Below are 22,308 nucleotides of genomic sequence, written 5' to 3'. Positions count from 1 at the left end.
TGTATGCATACAAACATTTCAATTACGTGACATATTGTTATGAAAATTCATGTATCATGTTTTAGAAATAAAATAGGTGAGTTTAAAGCAACCACGAATAGTGTAAGAAAACCACGTGTGGAATGCAAATGTAACGTTAGAGCCCTATAGTCTAACATAAACTGAACCTGAATTAAACACACACACACTCAAAACGCTGATGTTGCACATTTTGTTATTAGGGAAACTTATTCTAATTTAGGATGAGTTTATTGTGGGTGCCCCCACCATAGAGAGCAAGAGAGAGAGAGAGAGAGAGAGAGAGAGAGACAGACAGATAATGAAAGCGAGAGAGACAGGCAGACAGAGAAAGAGAGAGAAAGACAAACTGAGAGAGAGAGAGAGAGAGAGAGAGAGAGAGAGAGAGAGAGAGAGAAAGAAAGAAAGAATGGGATCAGTACCGGGGAAACTCTGAAGCAGGCTCGCGCTCCGGGATGCGTCACGAGCTTTGCACCAAAACGTAGTTTTATGGCATCCACGTGAATTTTGCGATTTGAGGCACTTGCAGTAACTCTGAACCGGTGATCATGCAAGACCGGAAATATCCTGCAGCGGACTTCTGAGCCCGGAGTGGTGCCGGTGGTCCTGTTCCCGGTGCGTTCAGGGAGTAAAGCGGATCATAAATCAACTCTCTCTGCATTGACTAGTTTTAGTTTAATCCTTAGAGGAAATGGCTATAAATAATGGAAGGAGCTGGACTGGAAGGCACGTGCTGTTTGTGTTTATTCTCAATTTGCCATGTATACAGGTAAGCAAAAAAAAAGTAAACGTTAAAGAATCAATTAATCATGCATTTTGGTATTTATTTATTTGTTTGTTTGTATTTATATTTTTCCACATGGACTTTCAAAATAGACAGCAAATTAAACCTGTTGTGTTACATTAAATGTAGCACATAATGGCATCATAATTTAGATTTTTGTAGCATTAAGTATGTGTTTAAAAGATATTCTGAAATCAAATATTCAACATTTTGACATTCATTACACATTTTTGGTTAATATTTTTTTTTTATATTTAATCACGATCAATCGCAACTTAATCGCACATTTTTATCTGTTCTAAATGTACCCAAAATAAATAGAAAGTTTTTAATCAACATGGGCATGAACAATATTTGTGAAACCATACGGGCATGAAGACAAAATATCCTTGTAAATGTTTTAAAGTAATTATGGTGTTTTAAATGAGGTAAATCATCAGCACACCAAGTCGGAACGTTTGCTATGTTTCCACATGGACGGTTTTAATTGCTGGATGTGTGCATAATGACAGTTTATGTGCTTGATTTGAGACTTGGCGCATCAGTAAAACAAATGTGTAGTGATTTAAATTAAATTTTTCTATATCTGAGTAAAGAAAGGATGCAATTTTTATATTTATTTAATTTTGATAAAATGTAAAAACAGAAATGCATGCTGTCAATATAATATAATAAATATAATATAACATTTTGTGTGTGTGTGTGTGTGTGTATATATATATATATATATATATATATATATATATATATATATATATATATATATATATATATATATATATATATACAGTGTGTGGTAATAGTAGAAAGGTAAGTGTTTTATAAAACATTTAAAACATTTCAGAGTTCAAAATCTTTTTCAGGAAAGAAAGAATAAATTGACAACTTACAGCAGCAATGAAACTAAATTAAGCCTTTAAAGATGATGCTAACATTTTTTACAGGTGTCTCGAACCCTTTGACTCTATAAAAAGTGTGTTGGCACAGACTGCATTTCTCCACCCATTTAAGCAATATTTGGACAGTATTGTACTGTAGGAAGTATACTGCTATTACTGATATTATACTGCTCTCATAATTACATGAAAACAGCAATTAACATGGGAAGACAGACAATTATAAATTTAGGTCTTTCCTTAAGAGAAATTAGTTATTAAAAGTCAACAGTTTATATGATAGGCAACTCACTGGATAACATCTTTAAGCACAGCTTAATACTGGTTAAAGTAAGCAAGTCTCAGTGTGAAGAGAAAAACGCTGTATGTTTGACAGGTTGAGTGGCAGTAAAAAAGCCAATGTTAAGATAGAAAAATAAGGAAAATTGGCTTGCCTGAGGCATGAAGCATCACCAGTGGACTACTGAAGACTAGAAGAAGGCCTTATAGACTGACAAATAAAAATTTGGAATTATCATCAGGACTTTTGACATGATTTGGTACATTTACGATGACGCTGCATTGAGTCTTTTGAGGTGTTTTAAGTCGCATGCGCACTTCAAGAGCGGAAGAACATCACTGGAAGACGACGAGAGAGCAACCCCTGAAAATGTCAAAACCATTCGGCAACTTGTACATGATGATTGTCGGAGAACAATCCAACTGCTGCCATTCTTGGTGTGTCACAGTCCAGGCAAATTGCATGTGTGACTTGAACACGCGATGTGTTACTGCCAAGTTTGTTCCAAGGCTGCTGACCCAAGAGCAGAAGAAACATCACGTCAAAGTCTTCCAAGGAATCCGTCAGTGTCCAGTGGATGACCCGTCCTTAATGTCAAGGATTATTAGCGGTGATGACCCTGAGACAAAGCAACAGTCTTCACAGTGGAAGAGTCCATCATCTTCATGACTGAAAAAGGCAAGGCAGGTCCGCAGCTCAACCAAGTGCATGCTCTTCGTTTTTTTTTAAACTTGTGGCATTGTGCATCAAGAATATTCCCCCCCAGGAGCCACACCAACAATAGTGAGTTCTACTGCCAGGTTTTAAGGCATCTGAGAGAGGTCATTCAGCAAAAGTGACCGGATCTATGGTGCTTAGTAGCGAAATTGTTTCTTGTATATTGAATGCAACAATTAATGGATTATAATGTGTTGTTCTGTAATTAACAACAAAGTGTACATTTTTATCCAACCCTGAATGTTTTATATATGTATTTTTTTAAGAGCACTGAATCCAGATCTCGGTCACTGCTGGAATCTCTCCAGTTACCTTCAAATGCAGGTGAGAACTTTTTGGAATTGTGAGTTTCTGAGCGACAACTATTGTAGTTTGTTTTTAATTTTCAGAAAGTTCAGAAAATTACAGACAACTTTGTAAAAAGTAAAACTGTAGTGTTTTAAATTATGGTTAAACTCCATCTGTTTAGTCATAGCTAATTTCAGCAGCTAGTTTTCCTTTATTCCTTTGAAAACCGTGTTTATGTGGAATGTCTGCCGAAAACACATGTTCATAGTGTAAATCTGACATAAAAAACAGGTTAAACAGATAAACTGTGTGAAATATTGTAGTTGTGCTACTTGGTGCAAGTTTCCATTTTTTCAAGATGTAAAGTACTGTGAAATAATTGTAGGAACTTGTGAAAAAATCAAAGTAAAGTAAGAATGCTTTGAAAAATAGAAGTGTTAATAGTTTATTTTTCTCAATTAACAAAACTGGAAAGTAAATTAATAGAAGTAAAATCCAAATTAAATCAATATTTTGTATTTCTCAGCATTGGCGACACCATTAATCCTGAACAAATCTCCAACTCCATTTGCAGAAATGCATCCCCATGTTTCTCTGTTGCCTGCAGACACTCATTATTGTCCCGAGCTTGCCTATTTTAAAATATCCATATTTTTGCTCATCAGTCCAGAGCACGTGCTGCCATTTGTATGCACCACAGTTCCTATGTTTTCGTGCAAAGTTAAGTCATTTAGCCTTGTTTCCACTTGGTTTGGATTTTTGGCTGCAATTCTTCTATGTAGACCACTTCTAGCCAGACTTCTTCAAACAGTAAATGAGTGTACCTGGGTCCCACTGGTTTCTGCCAGGTCTTTGCTGGCACTGCTGGACATCTACTGATGTTGAGGGGGAAGTAAGCGTGATGTGTCTTTAATCCACTACATTAAGTTTCCTTGGCCAACAACTGCACCTACTGTCCTCAACATTGCCTGTTGATTATGGGGTTTATTTTAAAATACAGTAGCTTTAACAGCACATATGAAAAAAACAGTCTGCATTGAACTCTTTGCCTGGAAGAGACCATGCTGATGCAGTATATATACCTTGTGACTTGTTGTTGTACTCAGTCTTGCCATGGTGTATGGCCTGTGACTTAATACTGTTTTCCACAAACTCACCTTAGTAGCAGAATTTGTTTGTTCTTTAGCCAGTTTTAAGCCTCCTAAACAGCTGTTTCTGATTTGGTTAATGACTGTGTTTCATCCTACATATGCTCTTACCTGCTTGGTATAATTGGTTAATCATACACATGAGCCTACAAAATTCCTGACTTAGTGCAAGTGTACAAACTGTGCAAAATTAGGAATTCAATGCCAAAGCGTAGTCACACATAATGTATTGATTGGATCATGGATCAACCTATTCCTCTTACCATCTATTCATCTCCTCACTCCTTCTTTTCCCACACATTCTTCTTTCTTTTCTCTTAATAAACACATATTCATAATCTTCGAATCTGTCCATCCAGTCCTATGTATTCAATTTAATTCAATTAATTTTATTTGTATAGCGCTTTAAACAATGAACATTGTCTCAAAACAGCTTTACACAGATAATGTGGTGATAAAAAATAAATATGTTCTTTATAAGTAAGTTTGTCCTTCAAGAAAAACTTGTAAGTATTGCTCTTCAATCAGTACTCACACACACAGACCCAGACACAAACACCGGTAGGATGTTCACTCCTATTGGTGTAAGGTGGCTGTGCTGCTAAAAGCATGCAGAGGACAGAAAAGTGTTAACTTTCCTAAAGCATTTTCCTCTCACTCACGCTCTGACTGATTTGGGAACGAAGTAGTGAAACATGAAACTCATAACTGTTGTGTATATGTGAGATGAAAGGCACCCGTGTCTCTTTGATTGACAGCGGAGACAGGAAGGAGGCCCCACCCATCTATATTCCGGGACCACCATCTTAATATTTTTAGGGTTTAGTGCACTCCCTCTGAACAGACTTCTTAAGTGTCCTTATAAAATAAAGAATAGAGTGAGATTGGAGTCTCACGTAAGTAGATTCTGTTCATATTTCACCACATAAACACTTGATTTATCTTTAAAGTAAATCTTTGACATGATGTCCATTCTGTTTACAGAGTATGAGATTGTGGCCCCATATGAGGTGGACAGTCATGGGCGATACGTTTCCCATGCCGTTGCTCATCATCATCGTAGGAGGCGCTCACTGGAGGACCATGGGATAGACATTACCTCCACTGCGTATTTCCGGCTCCATGGTCTCGGACAAAACTTTCACATGGAGCTGCATCCCTCTGTTGGTCTTGTCGCTCCAGGATTTACCATCCAAACTCTAGGAAAAAATGGCACAGAGAAGCTGGAGACATTCCCTGGAGAGGACTTCTGCTTCTACCAGGGGTCACTGAGGTCAAAGTTGAACTCAACAGTAGCATTGTCTACGTGCACTGGGATGGTGAGTTATATATAAATATATATGTTTGTAAATAATTAGCTTTTTGCACGGCATTTTATTTTTTGGCTATTGATGCTGATGAGGGAACGACATCTGCTGGTTGCACAATATTAATTGTAGCTACAAACAGATAAACGTGTCAGCCTGTAATAAATACGATTACAAGAAAAGATGATTATAGACAGATTGCTACGATATAAAGGAACAATAAGCACTTTGGCATGTGGTGGTGATGAAATATGTTTACTGTCGCCATGAAAATGTTGTTTTGTTTATTGAAACAGCACATAGTGGTTAATTTATACATTGTGTACTATCAGTCTCTATTTCTTTGTATGAAGAGATGTAAAGCAACATACAAAAAGAAAAAGAAAAGAAACTATTAATGGACTAAGAGAGTGACAAAAATGTGCCATTGCATTTCTCATGACTTTTTCCTCAAATTCCTATTAACCACACAAATTTAGGGTCAGCGAGTATTTACTGGAGGACAGAGAATCTTCTGTGAGTCCCAAAAGACACTGACTTTCCCTGACATTCTTTTTTCTTAGTCCTCAGCATGGAAATTTATCATTTTTTACACAGCAAAGAGTTTATCATGATGTCAGTCATTGAATTCTTTTAATCTTCAAGAATACCGTTTTAAGGTTGCAGTTTAGCATTTTCCTGTCACATGGATCTGTTACACGTATTATTATTGTTGTCATAATAATTATAATGTAATTGTCAAAACAAGCGTTTTACCTTGCTAGCGTTCCTTTTTTCTAAGATAGCATAAAAACCTGGACAGTTAAAAAAGGAAGTCATCATTTGTCATTACAAACTGACTTCATAAAATTTAGCAGGGAAAAAAATATATGGCATATATTGCCAAACGGTCTTCTAAAACCATGACTTGAGTAATTCCTCTCTGCATGCACTGATGTAGCTACAGTGTGAGCTAACCACAGGTTCTTATAATGAAATAGTAGTGTGTGGTTTATGACACAGCCACGTGAAGATTTGAACATTCATTCATTAATTTCCAACACATTTTCTTGTTATCTGCTGTAGCTGCTTCATTTTGCGTTCACGCTGATGTCAGTGGAAAGTAAATAAAAGTACAGTTGTTTAATTTCTGCAGCTAAATCATGCTGAATGAATGTAGGCATACCTTAAAATCACATAACAGACAATTTATATGCAGTATAAATCTATTTGTTTTTAGAAAAACAGGTGCTGCATTTGCTTCTCAACCTGTCAGTTGCACTGAAGGAGTTGTCACCTTAGTGTCTCAGCCTAAGCTTACATTTGATTGGTCAGAAAAGGCAGAACCTTGAACCTCTTTGTTTATTACATCCATACATTTAAAAAGGTGAGGGAAACTATATGGATGTCTCCATGTTTGTGTTTGGCTAACAATAAGCTAATCAGCTACCTTGATGACTGAGATTTTTTGGTATAAACGCTCTATTATAAATCTGTAGACCTAAAGTATAAATTCTTTAGTTCTAGTGTCAAAACTTTAGAATAGCCAGTGAGTGTGTGTGTGTGTGTGTGTGTGTGTGTGTGTGTGTGTGTGTGTGTGTGTGTGTGTGTGTGTGAGAGAGTGTGCACAATAAAACACCTCCCGACTAGCAAACGGCTTCACTGGAATGTTAATTGGGATTGTCATTGTGGATCCACTTTACACTCAAAAGCCCCCTGTGAAGTTTCTGCATTTCAGCCAACCTGTCTTCAATGTCACATGGTTTTGTGTCACATGAGAGAAATAGTAAAAACTTGTCACTGCCAAAAACAAAAAAATACACAGGGTATTGGCTTTGAGTGTGAAGAAAGCACATAAAGGTCTGAGAGGACACCAGACAATTACAGTAGGAAAATAAAAGAGCATAGGACAAAGACACACACATTCACAGAGGGATGAAGAGACTAACAGACAGACTAAAAGTCGAGCGATATGAAATGAAATGTGATGTGATGACATTCTCACCCTTAATTTATTTTTTATTTTAGGAATAATAATAATAATAATAATAATAATAATAATAATAATAAGGAAAGCACAGTCCGAGTAAGCGGATATTGCTAATATTCACTGAGTTAATTCTGTGAAAACAGAAACATTGTCAATAATCACTGAATTAGCATCACAATGGTGTTTAACACACACAATGAACTGATATTCAACCTGAGACGAGTTATGCGGTTTTGTTCTTACGCATATTAGGCATTACCGTAGCAGTGTGTGGGGGTAACTTGAGAGAAAGTAGCATGAGAAGTTTGTTTGGAGCGGCCTGTGCCAGAAGCTGCATGTGGGGCAGCACTGAGACGTGCTGTGTGTGTGTAGCATCCAGAGCTGTATTTACAACTACTATTTACACCAGTCTGTGTAATCTGATGATGGATATGTACACACACACACACACACACACACACACACACACACACACACACACACAGGTCATTATGCTGTAAATTGTATTAGCTAATGCTAACAATTTAAAATGATTTAATGATTGAATATTAATAATAAAAATATATTTTGAATTTTTTTAACTGAAAATGCTGTGTGTGTGTGTGTGTGTGTGTGTGTGTGTGTGTGTGTGTGTGTAGTCAGGTTTGATTCGAACCCAGGAGGTTGATTACTTCGTGAAGCCGCTCCTCCTTCACCAGTTAAAGAATGAAAACTACACCACAGCACCTGAACACCATCCACACATCCTCTACAGGATACACACACACATGCTGGAACACTCGGGCAGGGCCAAACACCGTCATCGGCGTCATAGTCACAGTGACGATGACTATACACATGGAGTACATCAGAAACAACATTACTGCGGAAAAAAGAAAAAATGTATGTAAGAACATTATTTAGCATGTGATGTTGATCTGTATGGTAAAGAGAAATGCTTGGTTCTGATTGGATGGCTGGTGTGCATATTTTATTGTTTCTGATTCAGTTTTTCCTGTCTCTTAGATATGCCACAGCCTCCTGCTGAAGATCTTTACGTTTTTCCTGACGAGTATAAATCAACATTTAGAGGAAGACGAGCCGTGAGGCCAAACACTAATCCCAGACTCAATGTAGAGACATTGGTGGTCGTGGATCAGAAGATGATGGAGAATCATGGACGAGAGAACATCACCACATTCGTTCTCACCATCCTCAACATGGTGATTCCGTCTCTCCACCTATTCACCCATCCAGCCATCAACCTATTCATCTACATATCCCTCATCCCTTATATCCATCCATCTACTCTTCAGTTCATTCCTTCATTTTTTTCATTTTCATTCATACATTTTATCCATCAATCGATCAATCCATCCATCTAGCCACCCATAAATTTGTTCATTCATCAATCTATCCACCGATTTTATCTATTCATTCAACTTATCCATTCACCTATTCATCTTTCCAAGTTTGCTTTTCCTGCTTTCATTTTTTTTTTTTATCACCACATAAAACATTACCATTCACAACATGCTGAAACTGTTTGTCTAGTATACCTAGTATCTAGTTACAATCCCAATTTTCTCACTATTCATCACCATCCGTCATGTTTCTGTTTGTTTTTTCTATTAATACGTTCCTGAATTTTACCACTACATATTGTTCTGCTACCCACCCATGTACTGTATATTTCCATTGCTTACATTCTGTATTTGCTACACACATCTTCATCATCAAAGTTGCTGATATTGTCTCTTTCTCTCCCTTGGTCTAATTTATCTCACTCGAAACTAGCCCATCCATCCAACATCTTTGTATCCATCCATCCATCCATCCTTGTATCCATCCATCTATCCATCCATCCATCCATCCATTCATCAATCTGATGGCCAGTTACTCAGTTCACATTTTATTCGTTCCTATGGTAGCTAAGTGTTTAGCGCACTGGGATACTGACCAGAAGGTCGGTGGTTCGAGCCGAAGTATCGCCACTCTTTGGGCCCTTGAGCAAGGCTCCAGGGGCACTTTAAAATGGCTGACCTGCGCTCTGACCCCATCTGGCTTACATTGCTGGGATATGCGAAAAATTATTTCACTGTGTTGTAAAGTACATGTGACAAGTAAAAAGCACATTTCATTTTCTTTTTTTATTCATGTACAGTCTTATACTCTCACTGTCAATTTTCCTTTTTTTCAGTCTTTTCCATCTTTTGTGTTTCATCTGTCTATTGCTAGCCTGATCTTTCCTTACTCTTTTTTTCTCTTTGGGGTGCAGGTCTCCACCCTGTTTAAGGACAGAACGATAGGAGGAAACATTAATGTAGTGATTGTGGGTCTGATCCTGCTGAGCGGAGAACAGGTAAGAAAAACATTTCAAATTTTTATTTAAACTATTTTTCTTTCACTTGAACTCTTTATCTCCTTCTCTCTCTCTTTTATTCTTTCACCCGTGTTCAGGAGGGGTTGGTGATTAGTCATCACGCTGATCACACTCTCAGCAGTTTTTGTCAGTGGCAGTCAGCTCTGGCTGGTCGTGAAGGTCGCCGCCATGATCACGCCATCCTGCTCACAGGATTGGACATATGCTCATGGAAGAATGAGCCATGTGACACTCTGGGTACAAACACGCAAACACTAACAGGCAATCACATAAACACAAACTCACAAACAAAAAAAAAAAGTCATTCACCAAACTTACCAAAAAAGAATCACACACGCATACAATCAGACAAACTTTTCTTCATTGTTTTTTGTTTATTTATTTCTCTTTCTTTCTTTTTTCTTTCTTTATCTTTGGTTCTTTTCCAATTTTCTTGTTTCTTTTTTATTATTCTTTATTCTATCCTTCACTAATTGTTGATTACAACTTTTCTTTATGTCTTTGCTTATTTATATACATACAATCAGCATCTCTGTTGTTTTTAATTGTCTTGTGTTATCCTCCTATCCTTTTAGCTGTGCTCTTTAGCCATCAGGCAATGGTTCAAAGATACCTTGGAACGGGGTGATTGGGGCCGTGGGCTGTGATTAAAACCTCTTTAAAGTCTGTAGTGCATGAGAGGAGAGAGCTAGTGAAGATCTCACGCCATTGCCAGGTCAAAGAAGAGAAGATTAAAGACTAGTGTCACGCTTCATTTAGCTTCTAGCGAAAAATCACACATTTAATGCTCGTGAAACTGTGATCATTATTCCAGCAAAAAAACACAGTATGAGCAGAGAAAGTTACAAATACGTAATGACTTTTATGGTAGTCTTTTCATTCAAATTCACTGTCAGTACTTTGAAGCTGAAAAGTAAGCGATAATGCGGACTGACCTGCCTCAGGGATGGTCTACAACATGTAACCAGTCAAATATTGTTTTAATGAAATCGATCCTGATCTCCACCAGGTTTTGCTCCAATTAGTGGGATGTGCAGTAAATACCGGAGCTGCACCATTAATGAGGACACTGGACTTGGACTTGCCTTCACCATCGCTCATGAGTCCGGACACAAGTAAAAAAAAAATATCTTCATTTAGTTATTAATTCAACGCAATTTATTAATTATTTTACAATGTGTAATTTTTTTTTTATTTGATGCTCCCAGTTTTGGAATGGTCCATGATGGTGATGGAAATGTGTGTAAAAAGTCCATTGGGAATATCATGTCCCCTACACTCGCAGGAGACAATGGACTTTTCTCCTGGTCATCCTGCAGCCGCCAGTATCTCACACGGTTTCTCAGGTGTGGATTTTTTTCAAAACCGTTTTTTATTTTACAATTTTATGAGTGGTATATTTCATGAGTTGGCCATGAATTCCACTACATACATAAGTGATATAGAGTCTAATATGAGGCAATTTATCCAGCAGCTAAAGCTTGGCTGACATTGGGTTATGCAACAGGACAATCTACAATACTGTAGAATTGCTGAAAAAGAACAGAGTCAAAGTATTGTAATGGCCGTTATACCTCAAAGTCCAGGCCTTAATCTTGACAGAAATGCTGTGGGTGGACCTTAAGTGAGCTGTGATTTACAAATCTCCACAAATCTCAATGAACTAAAGATTGAACAATATGCGAGAGACTAAAATAATATATAAATAATATGATATAAAATATAATCATAAATATAATATAAGTTTACAAGTTATTGCTTCTAAAGCTGGTTCTACAAGCTATTGAATCATAAGGTGTATTTAGTTTTTACTTAATGTTAGCAGTCGCTTTACTGACTACAGGACTACAGCATTTTCAGCACTAACGCACTTTCAAGGTTTCTTCCTTATGCCATCTCAGAGAGTTTTTTACTTTACCTTAATAGGGACAAACTTATACTTATCAAGACCAATATTATTCAATCTTTTTCATTCTTTATTTCAGCATTATCTGTGTAAAGCTGCTTTGAGACAATGTCCATTGTTAAAAGTTCTATACAAATAAACGTTATTTAAGTTTTTTACACATGGTTTCTTTATTTCAGCTTGCTTTTATTTGTATTGTGCCTTTCACAATGTACATTGTCCCAAAGCAGCTTTACAGGATTATACATTTTTAATTTATAAGCTAGTGCCTATAAGTTTAATGCCAATAAGTTTATCCCTAATGAGAAAGCCAGAGGTGCGATTGTCAAAGAAAAATTCCCTGAGGTGGCATAAGGAAGAAACCTTGAGAGCAACCACATTTAAAGGGAAATCATCCTAATCTGTTTGGGTATGTCATGTAAATAAAAAAATAGAATGCAAAAAGGGTATACTTTCTTTTTCACATGACTATATATAATGAATACCTACACATAAAGCATTTTCAGTTTTCCTAAGTTTGTTTATATAGATAGCAAAACCGTCTATATATTTTAAAATTGATATATTTAACATTTTAGGATGAAATTATAAATAAAACATTACAGCATATTACTATAAGATCTAAAGAGATACCTCAGGCTAAACAGAGAACACTCATTCTGTCTCCGGTGTCTAGACGTAGCGTCATCTTTCTAAAGCCACTATTTACAGAGATGTTACACTGAAATGGAGCCAAGATGGCCACCATGCTGATACGATGATATTATTTAACACACCAGTGAAGTGTGAAATATCAGGTTCCTCACAGACAGGACTGAGTTTAGTGAGCTATTTCATTAGGGCCAGTCTTGATGGTTTGTGTGTGTGTGTGTGTGTGTGTGTGTGTGTGTGTGTGTGTGTGTGTGTGTTCAGCACTTCACAAGCTATGTGTCTTTCGGATGAACCAAAGGCAATTGAGGAATACAAATATCCAGAGAAGCTTCCCGGTGAGCTGTATGACACCGACACACAGTGCAAGTGGCAATTCGGAGAAAAGGCCAAACTCTGCACACTGAACTTCAAAAAGGCAAGAAAGCATACTGTCTGCTTCATACTGATCATACTGATTTTGAGCCCCCCTGTTGCAAATCCTGCCTTCATAAACTCAATGAACCCAAAGATTTTGCCCTAAACAGTGCACTAAAATAAGACAAGGCCCACCGGGATGTATGATAAAAGTGCAAAAAGTGCAGATTTCTGAAAATAAAGCTAAATTTACACTGGATCATTGCCAATGAGAAAGTCTGTACATCGGCTTAAGATAAAGATGAGGATGAGGACTGTGGAAGGCACTTCAACTACAATCTGTTTTTATTTTATTATTGTTATGACTAGAGGAGTGCCACAAGTCATCCTGGGATTATGATAATTAAAAATGTATGACTTTGTTGGGGTTTTTTATGTGTCTTTAGGCTGATCTAAATATGAAGAACAAGACAAGTTACAGTAGCTAATAACTTTAACGATTTAGTAAATAAATGCTATTGTAATTGTCCTTTCTTATCTCAGTCAATCAGAATACACCATGCATTTTAAATAGAGAATAAAAACATGATTATATTAATAAAATGATTAAAGATCTGGTTTTAAAGAAGACCCCCTTTAAATCTCCTGTTTTTACACTCCTTTGTGTTTGCATGTGTGTCTCAGGACATCTGTAAGGCTCTGTGGTGTCATCGCAGCGGGCGAAAATGCGAGACCAAATTCATGCCAGCAGCTGAGGGCTCCAGCTGTGGCCCTGAGATGGTGAAAATCACATTTGCACCACAAGAGTCCAGCTAGTTTTTTTATTTAAACCTCAGCCATTTGATTTAATTTCTATAAGCACACTTTCATTAAAAGAACTGGGACACAGCATGCTAGCTCTTCAAATTGACTCCAAAGAAAATTGCTTCTAGGCATAAGCTAGCTAAGGACTGCTAAGGACTAAGGATTACAACTTGGCTAATTTAAACATAGCAATTAAATCACATACAGTACATGGAAAACTTAAAGGCACAGTACAGTAGAATCAAAACACAACAAACTGGAACATCCACATTTAGTTCATACGTGTTTGTAAATTGGTACAACTGTTTTAAATACTGGAATTACACTTCCTAACAAATGACTCAGCAGATGGTTCATGTTCATTAAATCTACGAACATTAATGGGACATTGAGAGTAAAAAAATAATTTATTACTTACACTCTCTTCAAATAAAATTTAGAGCATGATAATTTAACATTTGGGGAAAAAAATAAATGTGATACATTTTAGATTTTGTGCTTATGTATGGTGTGTTTTCTCAGTGGTGCCATCGTGGAGAGTGTGTGAAAAGGGGTGATGAAGGTCCCCAGCCTGTTCATAGTCACTGGTCGGAGTGGACTGACTGGTCAAGTTGCTCCAGGACGTGTGAGAGTGGTGTGATGTACCGAGAGCGACAGTGCAACCACGAAGAGTGTGTATTCTTACACACAAACACACACACACACACACACACACACACACACACACACACACACACAAACACACATTTGACAACTATTGTATTTGACTATTATTTTGGCTTCTTTTATAACGCAATTACTCTTTCCCTCTTTTGTACTCATCCACTATGTGTTCATCTCTTTCTTTTTCTCTCTTTTACTCTGCAGGGATGTGAATAGAGGGAATGTTTGTGAGGGTGTGTCTCGTATTTATAAACTGTGTAACACTTTTGACTGTCCTTCGAGTGCAATGGACTTCAGAGCGACTCAGTGTTCAGAGTTTGACACAAAGCCCTTCCGTGGCCTTTATTACCGATGGAAGCCTTACATGAAATTTAAAGGTGTGTGTTTGAGTCCACACACACATGCACACACACACACACACACACACACACACACACACACACACACACACACACACACACTCAGTAAAATTGTATGTGTATTTCTATTGAATCATGTGTGCTTTTTAAGATTATGATGCGTGCAAGCTCTACTGCTATGCTGAGGGCTATGACTTCTTCTTTGCACTTTCCAACAAAGTCCGTGATGGAACACGGTGTACAGTGGGCAGCAACAATGTGTGTATTGACGGACTATGTGAGGTAATGTGTTTTTAGTAAAAGTTGTGTTTGCGTCAACTATAGAGATATTTAATATTGTAATGCATAGACAATAACCAGATGATGTATAAAAACACACTTCTGACGAATTAATAACACTTTATTTAACAGTGTTTTAGCTAGCTAAGCATTTATCATTCTGTAGTTCTCATGTATTTTTAACAAACTATATACACTAGTTTAGCATAACTGTATATATTATAGTATAACTGTGGAAAAACTGTAAAAAGAAATTGCTAAGAAACATTATTATTTTTTATTCCAATAGCAACTGTGGTGTTTCTGTTTGTTTGTTATGTTGGATTAAAAATGTAACATTGTCCCCTACAGAAAGTGGGTTGTGACCAAAAGCTGGGTTCGACAGCAGTACTGGATATGTGTGGTGTCTGCAATGGAAAAAATTCTACCTGCAAACTTTATAAAGGCCGATATACCAAGCAACACTATTCCAACCGTAAGACCAATTCACCAAACAGCAATAATACAGTACAGTGGTCCCCCAAAACAAAACATTTCAGAAAATACGCAAATATTGGACGCACCTCCACAACCCCTATAGTACCTTTGTGAATTCATCTAGACATTAAATCACTTTATAAACGTAATAGTGTACAGTATTTGACTAAATACATAGTTTAAAATGTTATTCCTACTGTTACTGGACATTCAGTCCAGCTGCGGATTCCTAACTTGCATTTACTTAGGTTCCAAATGAGAAGCCGCAAATTTTCTGAGCCGCGGGTTTCTAACAGTGAATTATCGGGGGTTGACTGTATATACCACAGCATACTACATAGCATTCCACCAATTGTTTGCATAAAGGCAATACCCAACCAGTATACACAACCCAGTATTACACCAAATGTAAGCCAATACACCACACAGCATCTCAACGATTTTAAAACTAATACACCAAACAGCATTTCAACGATTGTAAAACTAATACACCAAATGTAAAGCCAATACACCAACCAGCATTAAACAAATTTTAAACCAATACAAAAGAAAATGTCTTACACCAAATGTAAAGTCAATACAACAAACAGAATTACGCACAAGCAACTTAAACTCTCTTATATAGTTCAGGTTCATGAGTATATGATCACTTATCTTTGCTTCTTTTGTTTTTCTCTCTGTGTGTTAGAGTACTACGGAGTGGTCACTATCCCACCAGGTGCACGTAGTATTCGTGTGGTGGAGTCAAACTCCTCGAGATCTTTCCTTGCCCTGAGAAATACGCACAGGAAATACTATCTAAATGGTCATTGGAAAGTGGACTGGCCTGGACATTACTCTGTTGCGGGGTCAGTGTTTGACTACAAACGGCCCTATAATGGTCTTGAGAGTCTGACTTCAACAGGGCCCACCAGTGAAACTCTAGTGGTAGAGGTAGGGTCTTTGTTTCTGTTTTTTTGCTAGTTTTTAGCTGCTAAAAATTTTACTTATTTTTGGTATGTTCTGTTTTCAGATCCTGCTTCAGGGTTCGAACCCAGGGGTGCGGTGGGAATACACACTAACTAAAGCCAAAGCAGAGAAGGTAACCAAGCCCAAACACAAATATACATGGGCTGTGATTCGCTCCGAGTGCTCTGCTACTTGTGCCGGAGGTACACGCACACAAACACTTAGAAGTGTCCTTTCTAGTAACAGTGTCTATAAGCATTTTAATGTCACCTTTTATTAAGGTATTGTTTAGTCAATGACCTAGTAATGATCTCCATGGTCTTTAGATGTGCCTTAAATAGGGTTATTTCCTGCACACTTTACTCCATTCCCATCCCGTCAGTGGAAATCAGAAGGGTGGGATGTTGTCCCCTCCTTCCTAACCCTATAATTACTCAGTACCTTGCAGTTAGAGCAAGATTAGTACCTACAGAATAGTGAACTTCAAATATAAGCTTGAAAAGACCACAGACAACCAAAGAAAAACTTAAAATAAGAAAATAACGTTCAATAATAAAAAAGCATTAAAATGCCATTTTAGCCAATTATTAAACAACATAGTTCTACTTGTTCACCTTGACTTATCATCACTATGCCTAGGTCTCATTCAGATCAGGTTCATATGAGCATTTTCACATTATTGCTTTTGTTGTGATTATGTGCTAGCATCATAATCTATGATAAAATGTCAAGATGACTGTTCGGGGTTTGTTTTGGGATTGTCTTGTCACTGATTTGTTAACATGAATGTGGTTTCTTCACCTGTTTTTGTGACACTTGTTTAGCTTTCGTAACTTTCGTTAGCTTTCATAATTAATATATACTAATAAATAAGCGCATAATTAGTAATATACAGCAATTTGTATGCTTATTAGTAAGTAATGATGTTCGAACTGTAAAGCGTCTCCTTTTCCGTCATTTAGGTGAGATGAAAACGAAGGCAGCGTGTTATAAGGATCAGAGAGTCCAAGTGAACACATCCTATTGTAGCTCCAAATCTAGACCCAAAACTGGCACTGTTTCCTGTAACACCCAACCCTGCCCAACCAGGTAATGCCATTGTTATACACCTGTAAAATATCAAATTTAAAAAACCTACTGTAAAATCAAGTACCAGCTCAAATAAAAGGCAAAATAATTTAGAATTCAAGACATTAAAAATTTACTAAAATGATCGCCAAGATATGGGTGGAGCTAAAACTTAAACAGAATTCTGATTGGTTATCCACATTCACATAATAAAATTGGGTTCATGCCTTTTGCCTTTTCATATGTTTCATTTTTCTCAGATATTTAGCCAAATTTTTATATTTCTTACAAGTGTTTTACCTAAAATTAAGTGTTTTCAATACCAAAATGAAAGCCCTAAATAGGATATACAGTGTAAAACAGCATGTATTTGCTCTATGCCAATGTCTGATAAAAAAAAAATTAAGATTTGTGTCACTTACAGCAATTTAAATAAATTGTAATGTCTTAGGCTTCAAATTTTCTTTTATATTTGTCAAAATATGACGTATGCCTGTTTTCTAGTACACTTTTTAAACAATTATGCCTATCGTGCCCACCTTAGAACTTTGCTTGTCTTAATTTCACAGGTAAATAATATGTGACCTGGGAATAAACAGCTTCCAGAATGGATTTCTCTCTCTCTCTCTCTCTCTCTCTCTCTCTCTCACACACACACACACACACACACACACACATATTCTCCACGACCAAAGTCTCAGCAGGTCCTTTATTTTTACACATTACATCATGGAAATAAGAACATGATCACATTTAAGACCTGACATCAGCATGAGTTCAACTTACAGTGCAACACACACATACACACACACACACACATACAGGGCACATGAGCATAGATCGTCTCGGATCCTTCTGTACTCGAGTGTTTGAGGTGTAAATCCTGGACACACACTGTGTACAGTCAAAGGTCACAAGTTTTTCTTTAGTGCTCTCAGTCTCCTTTTAATAAAAAAAAAACATGTTACTGTATATGGATGGATAGATAAATAGACTGGGAGGCAGGCATATGACCAGACAAACAAATTAATAAATGGATAAAGAGACAGACAGGTAGACAGATAAAGAGATAAAAATGTGGACAGACCGGCTGATGAATAGACAGAGAGCTATATAGATGGAGAGACATGAAGACATGAAGACATGTAGACTTATAAAAATAGAGAGACAGACAAATTGACAGACAGACAGATTAACGGACAGAGAGACAAATGGATTTACAGGCAAACAGCTTGATAGACAAAGACATCTAAAATTGGATATATTAGATGAAACGACTTTTTTGCGTGCTTATAATAATTTCAAGCACTTTGTTTGTGTGTGTAATGGTGCAGATGGAGTGTAGGAGACTGGCATTTGTGTAGTCGTACATGTGGTTCAGGGGAACAGAGTCGGCAGGTGCAGTGTGTTCAGACAGCCAGTCACACTCGGGTGAAGGTGGTGAGTGATAAGCAGTGTGTCCAGCCTCCACCTGCACGCACACAGACGTGTAACACACACTCGTGCCCACCTGCATGGAACGTCGGCACCTGGACTCAGGTGAGGACACACACATGCACATACACAATTTAATATTGCACTCTTCATTCACATACATCAGATCATAGGTCATATATGGCCTGAAAGACTAATTTGTGACCTCAACCCTCACTCATGATGATGATGTGTGTGTGTGTGTGTGTGTGTGTGTGTGTGTGTGTGTGTGTGTGTGTCAGTGTTCACGCAAGTGTGGTAATGGTGTGCAGAGGAGGGCAGTTGTGTGTGTGCTCAAATCTCCGGGATCGCGTGACCTTGTTCTCCCAGACAGCGAGTGTGTGCTCGAGCCCAAACCACACAGCCTGGAGGACTGTGTCCTGAAACCCTGCCCAAGAACACACACCACACACTGGAGCTTCACTCATTGGCAACAGGTTTGAGAGATAGGCAAATAGACAGGCATACAGGGAGGTTGGTAGTTAAGTAATTAGACAGTTGGCACACTAACATAAACATGACAGAGAGACACATATAGATAAGTGGACAGACCGTTACAGATCGAGAGAAATAAAGACAAACCTAGCCAAGTTGCAGACAAGCACATTGACATTGAAATACAGAAAGAAAATTCGACAAATGAAACTGGACTGGACTGGACTGAGTGACAAGACAGTAACACATTAGACATTTAGGACAAGCAGCAAATTAATGACAGACAATCAATCTGCCAGACATGTAGACAGACAGAAGGTAAGACCAACAAGATAATAATGTAGAATGACATTGCTAGACATGAAGACAGACAGGCAAATGCACTGAAAGTTAGAAAGACTGAAAATAGAACAGACAGGCAGTCATTTAAAACAGGCTTATACAGACTAATGCACAGACAGACAGAGAGAGACAGACAGCACCACTGATAATAGCAGTAGAATAATAAAAACATATAAAAGCCATGAGAATGTGATTCAAATCAATAATTATTTTATTCTTTACATTAGAGGTGCAGCTTTTTAATGTTAGTCGATGTGTGTGTGTGTCTGTGTGTGTGTGTGTGTGTGTGTGTGTGTGCGTGTGTGCGTGTGCGTGCATGCGTGCTTGTGTGTGTCTGCAGTGTTCAGTGACATGTGGTGAAGGTGTACAGCTTCGTTCTCTGCAGTGTATAGAGAAGGACATGATGGGAAAACACAGAACGCTAACGGAAAAGCAGTGCCAACACATTCCCAAACCATCAGCCGAGCTGCAGAGAGTGTGTGTCCAACCTGACTGCATCAACACACACCGCTCTCACTCACCACAGTGGTATACATCAACCTGGTCTCAGGTACACACACACACACATATACACACACACGTTAACTGTACATAAGTTACACGGTTAACTGTACATAAAACTCTTTGTGTATGTGTGTATGTAGTGTACAGTGTCATGTGGTGGTGGTGTCCAGCACCGCTCTGTTCAGTGTCTCCTCCACAGCCGCCCCTCGTCCACCTGTTCCCTTCATCTGAAACCGGCCACGTCTCAAATCTGCAACACCAACTTCTGCCCTCAGCTGCACAGTGGTACACACATATATCTTTCTGTCACTCTCTGTCTGTCCATCTGACTGCCTTTTATGTCTATCTATCTATCTATCTATCTATCTATCTATCTATCTATCTATCTATCTATCTATCTATCTATCTATCTATCTATCTATCTATCTGTTCTATTGTTGCATATGGCTATCTGTTGATTTGTTTTATACATCTGTGTTATTACCTGGTTATCTGCTATTTAACATTATATGTCTGGTCTGCCTGTCTGTCCCTTTGTGACACTTTTTTGTATATGTTTATGTATTTATTTATCAGATATATTACACAATCTTAAACCATGTGTGAGGTTGAAACTATGTGTGTGATTGTGTGTGTTACAGACATGGAATGTAAGGACACATATAGTTGGTGTAATCTGGTGCTGCAGCACAGAGTGTGTAATCATCACCTGTACAGGACACAGTGCTGTCTCTCATGCTCAAACACCAACTTCTGATCTGCAGCAGCAAATCGAATTATGGATTAGCATGTTAGAATTCAAGACACAAACACATCCACATCCACCATGTGTGTCTTAATGTGTGAAGCAGCTCACATTAGAGAGAAATGCAGGAATGTGTGGACTTGTGTTGAAGATGGACACTGAGGAGAGAGATTGAGATCTCTGCAGTCCCTTATGTAAAGGGTGCAGCATTTAGGAAACGCGCATTACCAGAGATGGCTGTGAGTTTGTTCTGCTAATGTGTGTTGTGATGACTTATTTTGCATTTGCACATAAAATAGAAATGTGACTGCTTTTGAAAAAAAAATGTTTTAGGAGAATGTTGTGCCATGGACTGACTGAAGAATCGTTTTTTATAATGTACACTGTTTGTATTAAAAATTAAAGTCAATTTAAAGAATGTATGAAATAAATAGCATGATTTCTGTTTTTGTTAAAGGTTAAATAAAAAAGTGTGGTGTTTTAGTCAGACTTTTCCCACTGACAATAGTACGAAAATATAATCATACAGTTTTACCATTATTGTGCATTTGGGTCAGTCTTTAAGAAATCACCTCAAGGCCTCTTGACTGACCAGATCAGATTTACAATGTGCAAATTTTAGGCTTGTATGTGAATAAGCCTTAAGACATACAGGTGTGGAGAGATCTATGGCTCAAGGAGGAGGGAATAGGAGGCAGTGTGGCAGTGTGTTTGTCTCTGGCTGTATCTGAAACCGCCGCCTATATCCTTTATACTGTACCATGTTGTAGTGGTGTCTCAAATCTGAGTTACCAACTTCATTCCCTACTTTCACTTACTTGTTTGATTTTGAATGTACATCTGATGTACACTTGCTAACAGAGTATTTTCCAAGTGAGTGGTTTCAGAAGCTGCATCTCTCTCGAGGCTATACGATCCACAGGTGCATATTTTTGTGCATACATATCAAACCTTTCAAACTGTCATAAATTATAAATTTTGATTGTGAAAAGGAATAAATGAAATGACATGTCCTAATTTCCCAATAGTATCTGTTCCACTTGATATAACATTTAAGGTTGTGTACATGATATAAAGTTTGTACCCTGGAATCAATTTCTACAGAAAGAAATGCCAAACACAGAAGCATACTGCTTATGAGTACTTTCATTTGGAATGGATTTACCCACATTTGTTCATACAGTCATTGCAGCTTCACAATAAACATCTTTATTTTTAGTCTTATGCGGGCGATGTCTCTGCTCTTTAAATTCTGTCTAGTAATTTTAATTGCAGTTGTGTTTTTAATCTTTATTTATTTTATTTTTTTTGCATGGCACATGATCCAAACAGAATAGAAACTTCATACAATTGTCCCCGTAGGTTTTATCTGTGATATGCTGCAGTGTGACGCACAAGGCCAGTTTTAAGATTTTTTTATGTTTGTTTGTTTTTGTAGCAATAATAAATAATAATAAAAAATAAAAATAAAAACACCGGCACAGGATGAAGAGTTCAAATACTTTCACAACGCAGTGAAACATTACAAGTT

General features: G+C 37.5%; 1 protein-coding gene across 2 annotated transcripts; it reads left to right on the top strand.

The window, feature by feature from the left end:
• Window positions 1–402: 402 nt before the first annotated feature.
• LOC124384892 (A disintegrin and metalloproteinase with thrombospondin motifs 16) lies at window positions 403–21,195 on the top strand. 2 transcript variants are annotated; one of them, XM_046847876.1, is made up of 23 exons: window positions 403–787; window positions 2,962–3,019; window positions 5,116–5,450; window positions 8,046–8,289; window positions 8,413–8,609; window positions 9,665–9,748; window positions 9,847–10,006; window positions 10,779–10,884; window positions 10,978–11,115; window positions 12,588–12,741; window positions 13,365–13,460; window positions 14,007–14,155; window positions 14,352–14,524; window positions 14,658–14,788; window positions 15,137–15,260; window positions 15,951–16,195; window positions 16,275–16,413; window positions 17,173–17,299; window positions 18,613–18,817; window positions 18,994–19,188; window positions 19,869–20,078; window positions 20,173–20,317; window positions 20,674–21,195. In XM_046847876.1, exons 1-23 carry the CDS (start codon window positions 710–712, stop codon window positions 20,787–20,789), a joined length of 3,609 nt encoding a protein of 1,202 aa, XP_046703832.1. In that variant the 5' UTR covers window positions 403–709; the 3' UTR covers window positions 20,790–21,195. The 2 variants fall into 2 exon arrangements, with proteins under 2 accessions (XP_046703832.1, XP_046703833.1); XM_046847877.1 differs by lacking the exons at window positions 403–787; window positions 2,962–3,019 and having other exon boundaries at window positions 5,324–5,450; window positions 8,050–8,289.
• The last annotated feature ends 1,113 nt before the right edge of the window (window positions 21,196–22,308 follow it).

Source organism: Silurus meridionalis, chromosome 4 (genome assembly GCF_014805685.1).
Source record: "Silurus meridionalis isolate SWU-2019-XX chromosome 4, ASM1480568v1, whole genome shotgun sequence".
In the NCBI taxonomy this organism is placed as follows: Eukaryota; Metazoa; Chordata; class Actinopteri; order Siluriformes; family Siluridae; genus Silurus; species Silurus meridionalis.
The sequence above is the reverse complement of the archived record's forward strand: the minus strand, read 5'-3'. Positions and strand labels throughout refer to the sequence as shown.

Bases quoted from the DNA above. Each gene is read 5' to 3' on its own strand.
- LOC124384892 (XM_046847876.1), top strand. From the start codon at position 710: ATGGCTATAAATAATGGAAGGAGCTGGACTGGAAGGCACGTGCTGTTT. The intron at 8,610-9,664 runs GTGATTCCGTCT...TTTGGGGTGCAG, and splicing joins TTCTCACCATCCTCAACATG to GTCTCCACCCTGTTTAAGGA. The intron at 14,156-14,351 runs GTGTGTATTCTT...TTTACTCTGCAG, and splicing joins CGACAGTGCAACCACGAAGA to GGATGTGAATAGAGGGAATG.